This window comes from Mobula hypostoma, chromosome 8, assembly GCF_963921235.1.
Source record: "Mobula hypostoma chromosome 8, sMobHyp1.1, whole genome shotgun sequence".
Classification (NCBI taxonomy): domain Eukaryota; kingdom Metazoa; phylum Chordata; class Chondrichthyes; order Myliobatiformes; family Myliobatidae; genus Mobula; species Mobula hypostoma.
Window position 1 is genome coordinate 1,591,693 of NC_086104.1, and position 14,945 is coordinate 1,606,637.

General features: G+C 44.6%; 1 protein-coding gene across 4 annotated transcripts in view; it reads left to right on the forward strand.

Moving 5' to 3' along the window:
* Positions 1–14,945, forward strand: part of dnajc27 (DnaJ (Hsp40) homolog, subfamily C, member 27) — a 60,883-nt gene extending 45,938 nt beyond the window's left edge. For 2 of the 4 annotated variants that reach the window (XM_063055379.1, XM_063055380.1), the window contains exons 6-7: positions 2,611–2,768; positions 7,582–14,368. In XM_063055379.1, the coding sequence (XP_062911449.1) occupies positions 2,611–2,768; positions 7,582–7,714 (291 nt within the window). In that variant the 3' untranslated portion in view covers positions 7,715–14,368. The other 2 variants (XR_010018868.1, XR_010018869.1) reach the window with 2 other exon arrangements.

The following is a 14,945-nucleotide window of genomic DNA, read 5'->3' on the forward strand; positions in this document are numbered from 1 at the left end:
GAAGAGGATTTCTTGGAATGTATGCGGGATGGTTTTTTGAACCAACATGTCAAGGAACCAACTAGAGAGTAGGCTATTCTAGACTGGGTTTTGAGCAATGAGGAAGGGTTAATTAGCAATCTTGTCGTGAGAGGCCCCTTGGGTAAGAGTGACCATAACATGGTGGAATTCTTCATTAAGATGGAGAGAGACAGAGTTAATTCAGAAACAAAGGTTCTGAACTTAAAGAGGGGTAACTTTGAAGGTATGAGTCGTGAATTAGCTAAGATAGACTGGCAAATGACACTTAAAGGATTGACGGTGGATATGCACTGGCAAGCATTTAAAGATTGCATGGATGAACTACAACAATTGTTCATCCCAGTTTGGCAAAAGAATAAATCAAGGAAGGTAGTGCACCCGTGGCTGACAAGAGAAATTAGGGATAGTATCAATTCCAAAGAAGAAGCATACAAATTAGCCAGAAAAAGTGGCTCACCTGAGGACTGGGAGAAATTCAGAGTTCAGCAGAGGAGGACAAAGGGCTTAATTAGGAAGGGGAAAAAAGATTATGAGAGAAAACTGGCAGGGAACATAAAAACTGACTGTAAAAGCTTTTATAGATATGTAAAAAGGAAAAGACTGGTAAAGACAAATGTAGGTCCCCTACAGACAGAAACAGGTGAATTGATTATGGGGAGCAAGGACATGGCAGACCAATTGAATAATTACTTTGGTTCTGTCTTCACTAAGAAGGACATAAATAATCTTCCAGAAATAGTAGGGGACAGAGGGTCCAGTGAGATGGAGGAACTGAGCGAAATACATGTTAGTAGGGAAGTGGTGTTAGGTAAATTGAAGGGATTAAAGGCAGATAAATCCCCAGGGCCAGATGGTCTGCATCCCAGAGTGCTTAAGGAAGTAGCCCAAGACATAGTGGATGCATTAGTGATAATTTTTCAAAACTCGTTAGATTCTGGACTAGTTCCTGAGGATTGGAGGGTGGCTAATGTAACCCCACCTTTTAAAAGAGTAGAGAGAGAGAAACCGGGGAATTATAGACCGGTTAGCCTAACGTCGGTGGTGGGGAAACTGCTGGAGTCAGTTATCAAAGATGTGATAACAGCACATTTGGAAAGCGGTGAAATCATCGGACAAAGTCAGCATGGATTTGTGAAAGGAAAATCATGTCTGACGAATCTCATAGAATTTTTTGAGGATGTAACTAGTAGAGCGGATAGGGGAGAACCAGTAGATGTGGTATATTTGGATTTTCAAAAGGCTTTTGACAAGGTCCCACACAGGAGATTAGTGTGCAGACTTAAAGCACACGGTATTGGGGGTAAGGTATTGATGTGGATAGAGAATTGGTTGGCAGACAGGAAGCAAAGAGTGGGAATAAACGGAACCTTTTCAGAATGGCAGGCAGTGACTAGTGGGGTACTGCAAGGCTCAGTGCTAGGACCCCAGTTGTTTACAATATAAATGACTTGGATGAGGGAATTAAATGCAGCATCTCCAAGTTTGCGGATGACACGAAGCTGGGCGGCAGTGTTAGCTGTGAGGAGGATGCTAAGAGGATGCAGGGTGACTTGGATAGGTTGGGTGAGTGGGCAAATTCATGGCAGATGCAATTTAATGTGGATAAATGTGAAGTTATCCACTTTGGTGGCAAAAATAGGAAAACAGATTATTATCTGAATGGTGGCCGATTAGGAAAAGGGGAGGTGCAACGAGACCTGGGTGTCATTATACACCAGTCATTGAAAGTGGGCATGCAAGTACAGCAGGCGGTGAAAAAGGCAAATGGTATGCTGGTATTTATAGCGAGAGGATTCGAGTACAGGAGCAGGGAGGTACTACTGCAGTTGTACAAGGCCTTGGTGAGACCACATCTGGAGTATTGTGTGCAGTTTTGGTCCCCTAATCTGAGGAAAGACATCCTTGCCATAGAGGGAGTACAAAGAAGGTTCACCAGATTGATTCCTGGGGTGGCAGGACTTTGATATGAAGAAAGACTGGATGAACTAGGCTTGTACTCGTTGGAATTTAGAAGATTGAAGGGGGATCTAATTGAAACGTATAAAATCCTAAAGGGATTGGACAGGCTAGATGCAGGAAGATTGTTCCCGATGTTGGGGAAGTCCAGAACGAGGGGTCACAGTTTGAGGATAAAGGGGAAGCCTTTTAGGACTGAGATTAGGAAAAACTTCTTCACACAGAGAGTGGTGAATCTGTGGAATTCTCTGCCACAGGAAACAGTTGAGGCCGGTTCATTGGCTATATTTAAGAGGGAGTTAGATATGGCCCGTGTGGCTACGGGGATCAGGGGGTATGGAGGGAAGGCTGGTGCAGGGTTCTGAGTTGGATGATCAGCCATGATCACAATAAATGGTGGTGCAGGCTTGAAGGGCTGAATGGCCTACTCCTGCACCTATTTTCTATGTTTCTATGTTTGTGTGGAGCATTGGATTCCCGGAGAGATGGGGAGTCCTGGCAATGCTGGAGGTTATGGCAGTGCCATGGTCCAGGTGCCGGTAGTCGAGTGGGTGTGAGGGACCCCATCGTTCTGGCTGGGGCTTTATAGTGAATCTTGTTTAATCTGCTTTTCTCTTTGCATTCTGAGTCTAGACTTTCTTCTCTTTGATCCTTGACTTGTGTGAGAACGGTAAACGGCCTCAGAGCAGCCTTAGCCTGGGCTTTACCAAAGAGCAGGCTGACACCATCCGCAGGATACGGAACAGCAAGGATAGTTGGGAAATGCTGGGAATGAAGCCAGGGGCATCCAGGTAAAGCAAACTCTGGTCAACGCTATTACAGGGTCAAGTGGGTCAGTGTTTGTAGAAACTTAAATGGGTACTGTGGACCTTGCTACAGGGCTCATCAATGACACCCTGAGACCACGTCAATGGCATAGGCAGGGATCATGTCTGGGCTCTTCTAGCATGATGGGATACCTAACTATCTGTTTCTCCTCCTTGAGAGTTCAGACAGCTGTTGTATACTGAAAACAAACCATTAACTAAAATTTTCTCAGATTCTATAGTTCTGTTTACATCAATTTCTGTAACTTCCGGTAATTCCTCACCCTTCCCTTCTCTTATTTTCCGTTCCCCATTCTGGTTCTTCATTCTCTTCTCACCTGACCATCACATCCCTCTGTTTCCCCTCCTCTTTCCCTTTCTCCCAAGTTCCACTCTCCTCTTCTATCAGGTTACTTCATCTATCTAGCTTGTAATCCTTCCCCTCCTCCCACCTTTTTATTCTGGAGTCTTTCCCCTTCCTTTCCAGTCCTGATAAAGGGTTTGGGCCTGAAGCATCAACTGTTTTTTCCATTTCCATGGATGCTACCTTATCAGGACCTCCAGCATTTGTGGGTGTTGCACCTTCTTATTCAGCTCTTCACCACCTCCTCCTATCACCTCCTAGGTTCTTACTTCATCTTCCCTCCCTCACCTACCCACCATCCCTGTCACCTGGTCTCACCAATTATCTGCCAGCTTGTACCCCTTCCCCACCCCACCTTATTCTGGCTTTTGCCCTGGTCCTTTCCAGCCCTGATGAAAGGTCTCAGTCCAAAACATCAACTGTTTATTCATTTCCATAGATGCTACCTAACCAGAGTTCCTCCAGCATTTTCTAGGATATAATGTGGAGATTTTATAAAGCACTGATGAGTCCTCGCTTAGGAGTAGTGTGTGCAGGATGTGCTGTAACTGGAGAGGGTTCAAAGGAAGTTCAGAAAAATGATTTCAAGGGTTAAATGGCTTGTCATATGAAGAGTGTTTGATGACTCTGGGCCTGTATTCACTAGAATTCAGAAGAATGAGGGGTGACCTAATTGAAACGTATTGAATGGTGAAAGTCCTTGATGTGGAGAAGAGGTTTCCTTAGTGGGAGGGTCTAAGACCAGAGGACACAGTTTCAGAATAGAGCGGCGTCCTTTTAGAATGGAGATGAGGAGGAATTTCTTTAGCCAGATAGTGGTGAATTTGTAGAATTTGTTGCCACAGGCAGCTGTGGACACCAAGTCTTTATGTACAGTGCCTATCAAAAGTATTCACCCCTCTTGGAAGTTTTCATGTTATATTATTTTACAACATTGAATTGTAGGGGTTTTAACCTGGCTTTATTTGACACTGATCAACAGAAACATAGAAAACCTACAGCACAATACAGGCCTTTCAGCCCACAAAGTTGTGCCGAACTTGTCCCTCCCTTAGAAATTACTAGGGTTACCCATAGCCCTCTACTTTTCTAAGCTCCATGTACCTATCCAGGAGCCTCTTAAAAGACCCTATCGTATCCGCCTCTACCACAGTCGCTGGCAGATTCGCTATCTGTCCGGGCCGATTTGCCAAGGGGAAAATAAAAGTTGGTGCTTTGCTCTCGCCTCTTCCCGTTACCGCTGAAGCCCATTGAAGCCAAAGCCCTACACTCTGCTACCACTCACTCCGTTGCCCGCTGTATAGGGTGGTCTCCTTTTTAAACTCTCCGCGCTGTCCTGTCTACGTCACGTGCCTGCGCAGTCTCGTCCTTCTTGCATTCGAAGAAGTTTTTAAAAAAACTGCCTTCCTTCAGAATTCAGCTCCCACGCCGCTCTGTTTGTCCTGATCCAGAAGACCAAAACATCGTTCAAGTTTGTGCCCCAACAGCAGACAGCAGTGAAGAAAATGTCGAACAATTTTATGACGAACTAGAAACAGCATTAAGACAATGTAAAAGCTCAGAAAATGCCATTATTCAAGGTGACTTTAACGCAAAAGTAGGCAACACCAGGGACGAGGACAATATTGGGCATTTCGGCATAGGTGAGAGAAATGACAGGTGAACGACTAGCTACATGGGTCACAGAAAAAGATCATATAATTGGTAATACCGTCTTCAAGCAACACCTGAGAAAACTATGGACATGGAAGAGCCCAGGGGATGACATCAGAAACCAGATTGATTACGTGCTTATAAGGAGAAGGTATAGAAATGCTCTGAAATCATGCAAAACATATCCAGGTGTAGACTGCTACAGTGATCACGTACCAATAATCAGGGTGACGTACCTGAGAATGAGAAAGCTGAAAAGACCAAGAGGAGAGCCGAAGCTGTATTTGGGACTTTTGAGAAAAAACAGTGACATCAAAAATGAATTCCAAATAACAATGAAGAACAAATTCGAGGCTCTACAAAACATCACTATTATAGAACAGCAATGGGAAAACTTCAGAGACAGCATAACACAAGCAGCACAAGAGGGGAGTCCCAAACAACAGAAAAAGGCTAAAAAGAAATGGATGACAGAAGAAATTCTGAATCTTATGGAACAAAGAAGAAAATGTAAGGAAAATGGAGAAGCCTATGTATCCTTGCATGCACAGATAACAACCAGGTGCAAGGAAGCAAAAGTAAAGTGGCTTAAGGACAAATGTGAGTTAATAAAACAATTGCAGAAGACCAACAACAGCAAACGTATTCACGATAAAATCAAAGAGGTCACAAATCGGAAGAAAAGCGGGGCAACAACAGGATGTATAAAAACAAAAGACGGAGCTACAATTATGGAAAAAGGAAAAATAATGCAGAGATGGTCAGAATACATCAAAGACCTATACAATGACAAAGACCGAGAGGACAACTTTGATATTGGCAACAACGACGAGGTCCCAGCAATACTGAAAGAAGAAGTGGAACATGCTGTGAAGAAAATGCGAAAGGGGAAATCATCAGGACCAGATAACATTCCGGTTGAACTGAGGGAGGAGAAGATGGCGGCACAACGCAGCTTGCAGCGGCCACTCCAGTGAATGATATCTGTTATCTGTCAAGTAGGGTGCCTGGAGACAGACATGAGAGCACGAAGGAACATCTGGTGAAACTTCTGAAATGCCTGCTTCTCTGCTGCTGCTACTGTGTGATCCAGAATCTCCGGAGCGAAAGGCCCCGAGTCTTCGGCTATGCTTGTTGCTCGGCGGCCGGGGCAGGGTCGAAGCGCTCGGCAGAGGATGGTGCTCAGTGTCGGAGGGCTGGTCGGAGGCTCGAAGTTTTCAGAATGACTCAGTCGGCTGCGGTCGGGTGCTTCCAATGCATCGGCAAGTTTGCGGCACTTGGAGCTTCATGGCAGGGAGAGTTTCTCCCTTCTGCCGCCTGCGTAAGATGATGGGGCTATTGGGACTTGAGACTTTTTTTTTACCGTGTGCATCTGATGGCAAATGTGAAACAGACATAAATGCAAGAATAGCAATGGCAAGAACAGCATTTACAGAAATGAGAAACATCCTAACGAACAAGAAAATAGCAATTGACATCCGCCTTAGAACTCTCAGCTGCTACATTCTTCCTATATTGATGTATGGCTGCGAGTCATGGACCATGAAAAATGCAATGGAAAAAAGAATCAATTCAGCAGAGATGTGGTTTCCCAGAAGAATGTTATGCATATCATATACGGACAGGATAACCAACAAAGAAGTTCTACAGAGAACGAAAACAAAACGTGCATTACTTAAAAAAAATCACAAAACAGCAATCAAAATTCTTTGAACACATTATGCGAAGAGAGACATTAGAACATTTAGTTACAGCTGGAAAGCTGGAAGGAAAAAGAAGCAGAGGCAGACAGAGAATGGAAATGATAGATGGAATAACATCATGGTTAGAAACAGGGGAGACAACAACTACAATTTGGAGGGTCAGGGACCATGATGGATCGAGAGACATGATTGCCCACGCTGAACGGCAAGGCACCTGAACTGCAGTGACCCCTCCATACCAGATGGTGATGCAACCAGTTAGAATGCTTTTGTATATCTATAGAAATTTGCTGTGCTCTTTGATGACATATCAAATCTGCTCAAACGCCCAGTGGAACCATTGGTATGCCACTGAAGTTTCAGACTGTAAGTTCAAGTTTATTGTCATCTGACTGTACATCGGGGTATGGAAGATGATGGTTCTGGTGCAGGTTGATGGAAGTAGGCAGTTTAAATAGCTTGGCATGGACTAGATGGGCCGAAGGGCCTATTTCTGTGCTATATTTTTCTACGAATCTATGTTAGAATATGGCTAGGAAATCAACATGTCAGAATGAGAATGGGGTAGGAAATTGACTTGTCGGAATGGGAATGAGGGCTGGAAATTGACATGTCGGAACTGGAATGAGGGTTGGAAATTGACATATCTGAACAGAAATGAAGGTAGGAAATCGACATTTGGGAATGGGAATAGGAAATCAACATGTCAGAATGAGAATGGAGATAAAATTTTTGTATTCTGTCAGGACTGTTTAATGTCTGAGTGAGAATGGGAGATTTATTTCTTTACCTCATCATGACTGTGTTTATGATCGGGATGGGAATGGGAAAATAATTTCTGTACCCTGTCAGGGATGTGTTTAAATTTGGAACAGGAATGGGGATATAATTTCAGTACCCTGTCATAACTGTATTTAATGTCAGAATGGTAATGGGGATATATTTTCTGTATCCTCTCAAGACCGTGTTTAATGTTGGAATGGGAATGGCGATATAGTTTCCATACCCTGTCAGGACTGTGTTTAATGTGTATCGATGGTACCACAGATGGGAAACTCACACTGTTGTAACTTTGCAGGGATGAGGTAAACAAAGCTTATCGAAAGCTGGCCATGCTCCTTCACCCAGACAAGTGCCTCGCCCCGGGAAGTGAAGATGCCTTCAAAGCAGTTGTCAATGCACGGACTGTGTTACTGAAAAACATCAAGTAAGAATAAAGTGACGATTCTGAAACCAGATAAGAAGCATCATCTCCATAGGCTGAATGTTACACTACCTATACTTGAGATTTCAGTGGAAGTAATTACGTTATTTAATATTTGGTGTGCGTGTAGGACAAATAAACATGAATGCTTACATTGATTTGCACAATCAATCTTCGCTGATCCATGGCCTTGTAATCGGAGGCAAGCAGTAACCAAGTCCTCTGAGGGGGCAGTGGTCTGTGTGGTGAGATGAAGAACACCTATCAAATGGACGTGCTTTTGCAGGGTGGGATGTTTTCCAGGCCAACACAGGTAGGCTTTGAAAATGCACTTCACCAAATACTTCAAGCTGAACTGATGAATCTGGGACATTGGTGCTTGCCATTCTTTTCATGTCCATGCTAATGAAGTCTGTTCTGACAATGGTTCATTGAACTCAGATATCTGTAAATATCTATCTGATGGCATAAACACTGATTTCTCCTTCTGGTAATTTATTTCCTTTCCCCTTCACTCTTCTTTTATTCCCCATTCTGGCCTCTTGCCTGCCTATCATCTCTCTCTCTGGTGTCCCTCCTCCTCTTTCTCCCATAGTCCACTCTCCACTCCAATCAGATTCCTTTCTTCTCCAGCACTTTACCTTTCCCACACACTTGGCTTCATCTATCACCTATCAGTTTGTCCTTCTTCCCCAACCCCTCCTTTTTATTCGGGGATATACCCCTTCTTGCCCAGTGTTGATGAAGGGTCTTGGCCCAAAACATCGACTGTTCATGCATCTCCATAGATGCTGTCTGAGCTGCTGAGTTCCTCCAGCATTCTGTGTGTTCTGGATTTCCAGTATATGTAGAATCTTTTGTGTTGATTCATTTCCATCGGTGCTGCCTGACCTGCTGAGTTCATCCAGTATTTTGTGTGCGTTATGCTGGATTTCTAGCAAAGTTCGAAATACAATGTAAAATTATTATCAAAGTACATATATGTCATCATATACAATCCTGAGACAAACAGGCAGTTTTCTCTGGAGCGGTGGAAGCTGAGGGGAGATCTGATAGAGGTTTATAAGATTATGAGAGGCGTAGGTGGAGTAAAAAGGCAATAACTTTTTCCCAGGTTTGAAATGTCCAATGCCAGAGGACATGGATTTAAGGTGAGAGGATGTAATTTCAAAGGAGATGTGACGGGCAAATGTTTTACACAGGGAGCAGTGGCTGCCTGGAATGCGCTGCCTGCAGTGGTGGTAGCAGCAGATACATTAGGGACTTTTAAGAGAAGTTTAGATAGGCACATGAATGTGAGGAAAATGGAATGATATGGACATTGTGTAGACAGAATGGATTAGTCTAGTTGTGTATCTGATTACTAATTGAATTGGTTTGGCACAATATTGCGGGCCAAAGGGCCTTTTCCTGTGCTCTACTGTTCTATGTTCTAGTTGCCAATGACAGCTGTATTCTGTGATACTTTTGCTTCAGTGTGATCTGTTTTTCCCTGTAGTTCCCATTCTGCCACTCTTTTAGGTTGTTCTGAGTTAACAAAACTCATTGATTATTTTTCCCTATGGGTATCTTTTTATGTATGTGGCAATAAATCCATTCCATTAACCAACATTATTTTATTGAGTTGGAATCTTTTGGAGTCTTTTGACCTTGTGTTGCAATGTCAAGATTTGAAGAAGACTAAGGAAGGAAGAAGGTCCTTTGGGTGGAGGCTTGAGTTGCGACCCTACACTTTGGAGCATTGCTGACAACACAATAAACTGAAGGTAAGATGTGTTGAGGAACATTTTGTGGGATATATTGTATAATCAGTAGTTCGAAACACAAACTGCTTTGCATTGTAGAACAACTGGGGAGAAAATCCAAAAATCTGAGATGCAAAGGGACTTGAGAGTCCTTGTGTAGAACACCCTGAAGGTTGGCGAATGGAACGTTTGAAAGGATTTTTGGAGAGGAGGCATTTTACTACTCGGGATAAAGAGAGGCAAGACTGCACAGGCACATGACGTCAGTCAGTAGAGAGCAGGAAGAGTTTAAAAAGGCAAGGATTCTTCAGTGGTTGTAGATTCGAAGCAAGAAGGCTGCGAGTGGAATGTCTGAAAGGATTTTCTGAGAGAAGGCATTTTACCACTCGCGGTAAAGAGAGGCAAGACTGCACAGGCGCATGACGTCAACCAGTGGAGAGCAGGAAGAGTTTAAACAGAAGACCACCGTTTATAGCAGGCAGCGTTTGGAGCGGGCAGCGGAGTGGCAGGGTAGCAGAGTGAGAGGGCTTTGGCGAAGAAGGGTCAAGTTGAAGAACTGATTTGCGGAGATTCACAGATGACGGCCTTCGACTTCCCCAGTGGGCTCTTCTCTTTCTCCCGTGGTCCTCCTCCGCTAATATCGGTTGCTCTGTCGTGGCAGGTGAACCCAGACTCATGCCAAGCTCCTCCTGTGCCATGTGGGAAATCAGGGAGGCTGACAGTGTCCCTGAAGACTACATGTGCAGGAAGTGTGTCCAGCTGCAGCTCCTGATAGACCATATGGTGACACTGAAGCTGTGCATGGACTCACTTTGGAGCATCTGAGATGCTGAGAATATTGTGTATGGCACATTTAGTGAGTTGGTCACACCGCAGTTTAAGGATCTAAGGAAAGATAGGGAATGGGTGACCAACAGGAAGAGTAGTAGCAGGAAGGTAGTACAGGAAACTCCTGTGGCCATCTCCCTCCAAGACAGATATACCAGTTTGGAGACAATGGGGGGAGATGGCTCATCAGGTGAAGGCAGCAGTAGCAGTGATCATGGCACCGTGGGTGGCTCTGCTACACATGAGGGCAAGAAAAAGAGTGGCGGAGCTGTGTGGTAGCGGATTCCATGGTAAGGGGAATAGAGAGGAGCTTCTGTGGCTGCAAATGGGACTCCCGTATGGTGTGTTGCCTCCCAGGTGCAAGGGTCAGAGATGTCTTGGAGAGGCTTCAGGGCATTCTGAAAGGGAAGGATGAGCAGCCAGCTGTCGTGGTGCATGTAGGGACTAACGATATAGGAAGAAAGCGGGATGAGGTCCTACAAGCTGAATTTAGGGAGCTAGGAGATAAAGAGTAGGACCTCAAAGGTACAGTCTTTGAGTGTTTTGGAGAAAGTTAGAAAGATGGTTAAAGAGAATCGGGCAATGGACATTATGTGGACCTGGGTAAAGCATTTGACATGGTTGCTCCTGGCGGGCTGATTCAGAAAGTTAAATTGCATGAACCTTGTACTGAGTTGGTGGGTAGAATTTGTTTGGTCATAGAAGACAGTAGTCATGGAGAGAAAGTTAGACCACCTGGATTCAGGGCCCTTCCGTCTACCTTGTCCATCCCAATCAGCTTGCCTTTCTGAGCTCGCCTTCTGCATTTAGCCCAAACCACTCTAAATGTAAGACCATCACCAGCTTCAATCAGCCCAGCTGTAGAGCCTCAGAATGCAGCCATGAATGAGGTAATGAGTTAAGCCAATTCTTCAATAGGTTTGATGATTGCCCTCCTGTTCCCACCTGACACCAGTCTAGGTGCGAGACACCCAATGTTCCATCAGCACCAAAGCCTCCCCTCCTCCCTCCTCCCCCCTCCAGTTCAACATATGGATGAACTGTCTACATACCCTCCTTGCCCTGATCATCCACACCTCCTCATATTGTCCCGTTCTTCACCTCACCCAGCCCCCGCCTTCCACCTACTCCCCAGTCATCATGGACTCACCTTCACTACTGAGCAGGTGAGAAGGGCTCTGGGCAAACTCAGACATGGTAAAGCATTGAGACCAGATGGTGTGAACCCCAAGGTCCTGAAAGAGTGTGCTGAGCAGCTGTGTGGAGTTCTCCAGCACATTTTCAAATTGAGTCTCAGCCTGGAAAAGGTCCCAACTGTGAAAAACATTATCTGTGGACCCAGTACTCAAGAAGACCCAAAAGTCTTGAATGACTACCATCTAGAGGCTCTGACCTCACACACTATGAAGACCCTAGAGAAGGTGGTCCTGGCTCACCTCCAACCCTCAATCAGCCCTCGATCCCCTGCAATTTACCTATAGGAACACATTGAAGTCAACGATGCTGTCGTCTACCTGCTGAACAGAGCTTACTCATATATGGATAAACAGGGCAGAACTGTGAGGATCTTCTTTCTCGAGTGCTTTCGATACCATATAGCCCTAATTGCTGGGGGAAAAGCTCTGTTCAATGCAGGTTGGCATTTCCATTGTATCCTGGATAATGGGTAACCTGACTGGCAGACCACAGTTCAAGCAGCTCTTCAGAGCTGTGTATCATACATGGCTATAAGCAGTACGGGGAACTTACAAGGGACTGTATTGGCTCCCTTCCTGTCTCTTTATACCTCGGACTTTAGATAGAACACTGAGTCACGTAATTCTCTGATGACTCAGCAATAGTTGGTGTATAAAGGAAGGACAGGAGGATGAATACAGGGCCCTGGTGGAGGACTTTGTCAAATAGTGCAAGCTGAATCACCTGCAGCTCAACATTAGGAAGACAATTGTGATGGACTTCAGGAAAACTAAGACTGCACTGCTCCCTGTGACTATTGATGGTGAGGACGTCAATGTAGTGAGGACCTACACCAGGATGACAGACTTAAGATAAGAACCAATACAAAGGCTGTAAACAAGAAGGGTCGGAGTTGCCTCTACTTCCTGTGAGACTGAGGTACTTTGGAGTATGTAGGCCTCTCCTTCTGTTGTCGCCAGTATAATCTTTTATGCTGTGGTATGCTGGAGCAATGGCATGAACATGGGTGATGTCAACAAGCTCACTAAACTGATTAGAAATGCTAGCTCTGTTATAGGAGTCAAACTGGACACACTGGAGTATCTGGTAGAACAAAGGACTCTCCAGAAAATCCTGGCAATTCTGGACAGTGTTTCTCACCCCCTGCGTGCCACCTTGGCTGAACAGAGGAGTACTTTCAGAAATAGACTAAGACAACAGCACTGCTCCAAAGAGTGTTATATATGGTCATTCTTAACCTTGGCCCTTAGGCTCTATACTCAGTCAACTTGTAACCGGGAAAGTAATGGCCCCCTCCCCAGTTAAACTGTTTGAGGTAACTTATTTTTTATTCTTTCTTATTTCTATTTGAATATTTGTAAATCTGTGCACTTGTAATGCTACTGTGACACTGTAATTTCATTTGGGATCAATAAAATATCTATCTATCTAAGACTTTCCTATCCATGTACCTGTCCAAGTGACTTTTAAACACTGTAATTGCACCTGTCTCTACTACTCCCTCGCTTCGCCTTCTCTCTGCACCTCTGTGTGAAGAGAGAAATGTTGCTCCTCAGGTCCCCTTTCCTCTAAATCTTTCCCCTCATACCTTAAACCCATGTTTTCTAATTTTTGATTTCTACCCTGGGAAAGCACTGTACCTATTCATCTTACCTGTACCCCTCTGTAAAGTCAGTCCTCAGACTCCAGCACCCCAAGAATTAAAGGCACCAGCCTATCTAGTCTCCCTTTATAACTTCAGCAACATCCTTGTGAATCTATTTTGCAATCTTTTTGGCTTAATATGAAATCTGAAAGCAAGCTAGCAAATAATGTCGAAGTGGATAGTAAAGGTTTTTTCAAGTATGTTAAAAATAAAGGAGAAATGAGAAAGTAGGTTATAGCTGGGAATTTAATGCTCAAGGATACACAGAGTATGAAAAGGACAGGCAGGAAGGCAGAGAGGGTAGCGTTGCTCGAGAAACATAGGTTATTATCAGTCCAAAGCCACTCTTTGCCTTCTGTGGGCAAGCCAATTCTGGATCCACAGAGCAATGTCCCCTTAGATCCCCTGCCTCCTTACTTTCTCAATAAGCAAGGAGTACTTTATAAAATGCCTTGCTGAAATCCATATACACTACATCTACTGCTCTACCTTCATCAATGTGTTTAGTCACATCCCCAAATAATTCAATCAGGCTCGTAAGGCAAGATCTGCCTTTGACAAAGTCATACTGACTATTCCTAATCATATTATGCTTCTCCAAATGCTCATAAATCCTGCCTCTCAGGATCTTTTCCATCAACTTACCCACCACTGAAGTAAGACTCACTGGTCTATAATTTCTTGGGCTATCTCTACTCCCTTTTTTGAATAAGGGAACAACATCTGCAACCCTCCAATCCTCCGGAACCTCTCCCGTCTCCATTGATGATGCAAAGATCAGCAATCTCCTCCCTCGCCTCCCACAGTAGCCTGGAGTATATCTCGTCCAGTTCCAGTGACTTGTCCATCAAGTTGCTTTCCAAAAGCTCCATCACACCCTCTTTCTAATGTCTATATGCTCAAGCTTTTCAGTCCGCTGTAAGTCATCCCTACATTCGCCAAGGTCCTTTTCCGTAGTGAATACTGAAGCAAAGTATTCATTAAGTACCTCCGCTATCTCCTCTGGTTCCATACACACTTTTTCACTGTCACACTTGATTGGTCCTATTCTTTCACGTCTTGTCCACTTGCTCCTCACATACTTGCAGAATGCCTTGGGGTTTTCCTTAATCCTGCTGGCCAAGGCCTTCTCATGGCTCCTTTGGTTCTCCTAATTTCATTCTTAAGCTCCTTCCTGCTAGCCTTAAAATATCAGGAGGGAGGAGAAGATGGCGGCGCGATGCTCCGGTGGTGATATCTGTTATCTGTCAAGTAGGGTGCCGTGCACAATCCTGATTTGATGGAGACAGATGTGAGAGCACAGAGGAACATCTGCTGAAACTTCTGGAATGCCTGCTTCGCTGCTGCTGCTACTGTGTGATCCTGAATCTTCGGAGGGGAAGGCCTCAAGTCCTCAGCTTTGTTTGTTGCTCAGCAGCCGGGGCGGGGTCGAAGCGCTCGGCAGAGGATAGTGCTCGGTGCTCGGTGTCAGAGGGCTGGTCGGAAGCTCAAAGTTTTCGGACGGACAGAGTCGGCTGCGGTCGGGTGCTTCCAATGGTGCGGCGTCGGCAAGTTTGCGGCACTTGCAGGTTCATGGCAGGGAGAGTTTCTCCCTTCTGCCGTCTGCATGAGATGATGAGGCTTTCGGAACTTTGAAACTTTTTTTTACCGTGCCCATGGTCTGCTCTTTATCAAGTTATGGTATTGCTTTGCACTGTTGTAACTGCATGTTATAATTATGTGGTTTTGTCAGTTTTAGTCTTGGTTTGTCTTGTGTTTCTTGTAATATCATTCTGGAGGAACATTGTATCATTTTTTAATGCATGCATTTCTAAATGACAATA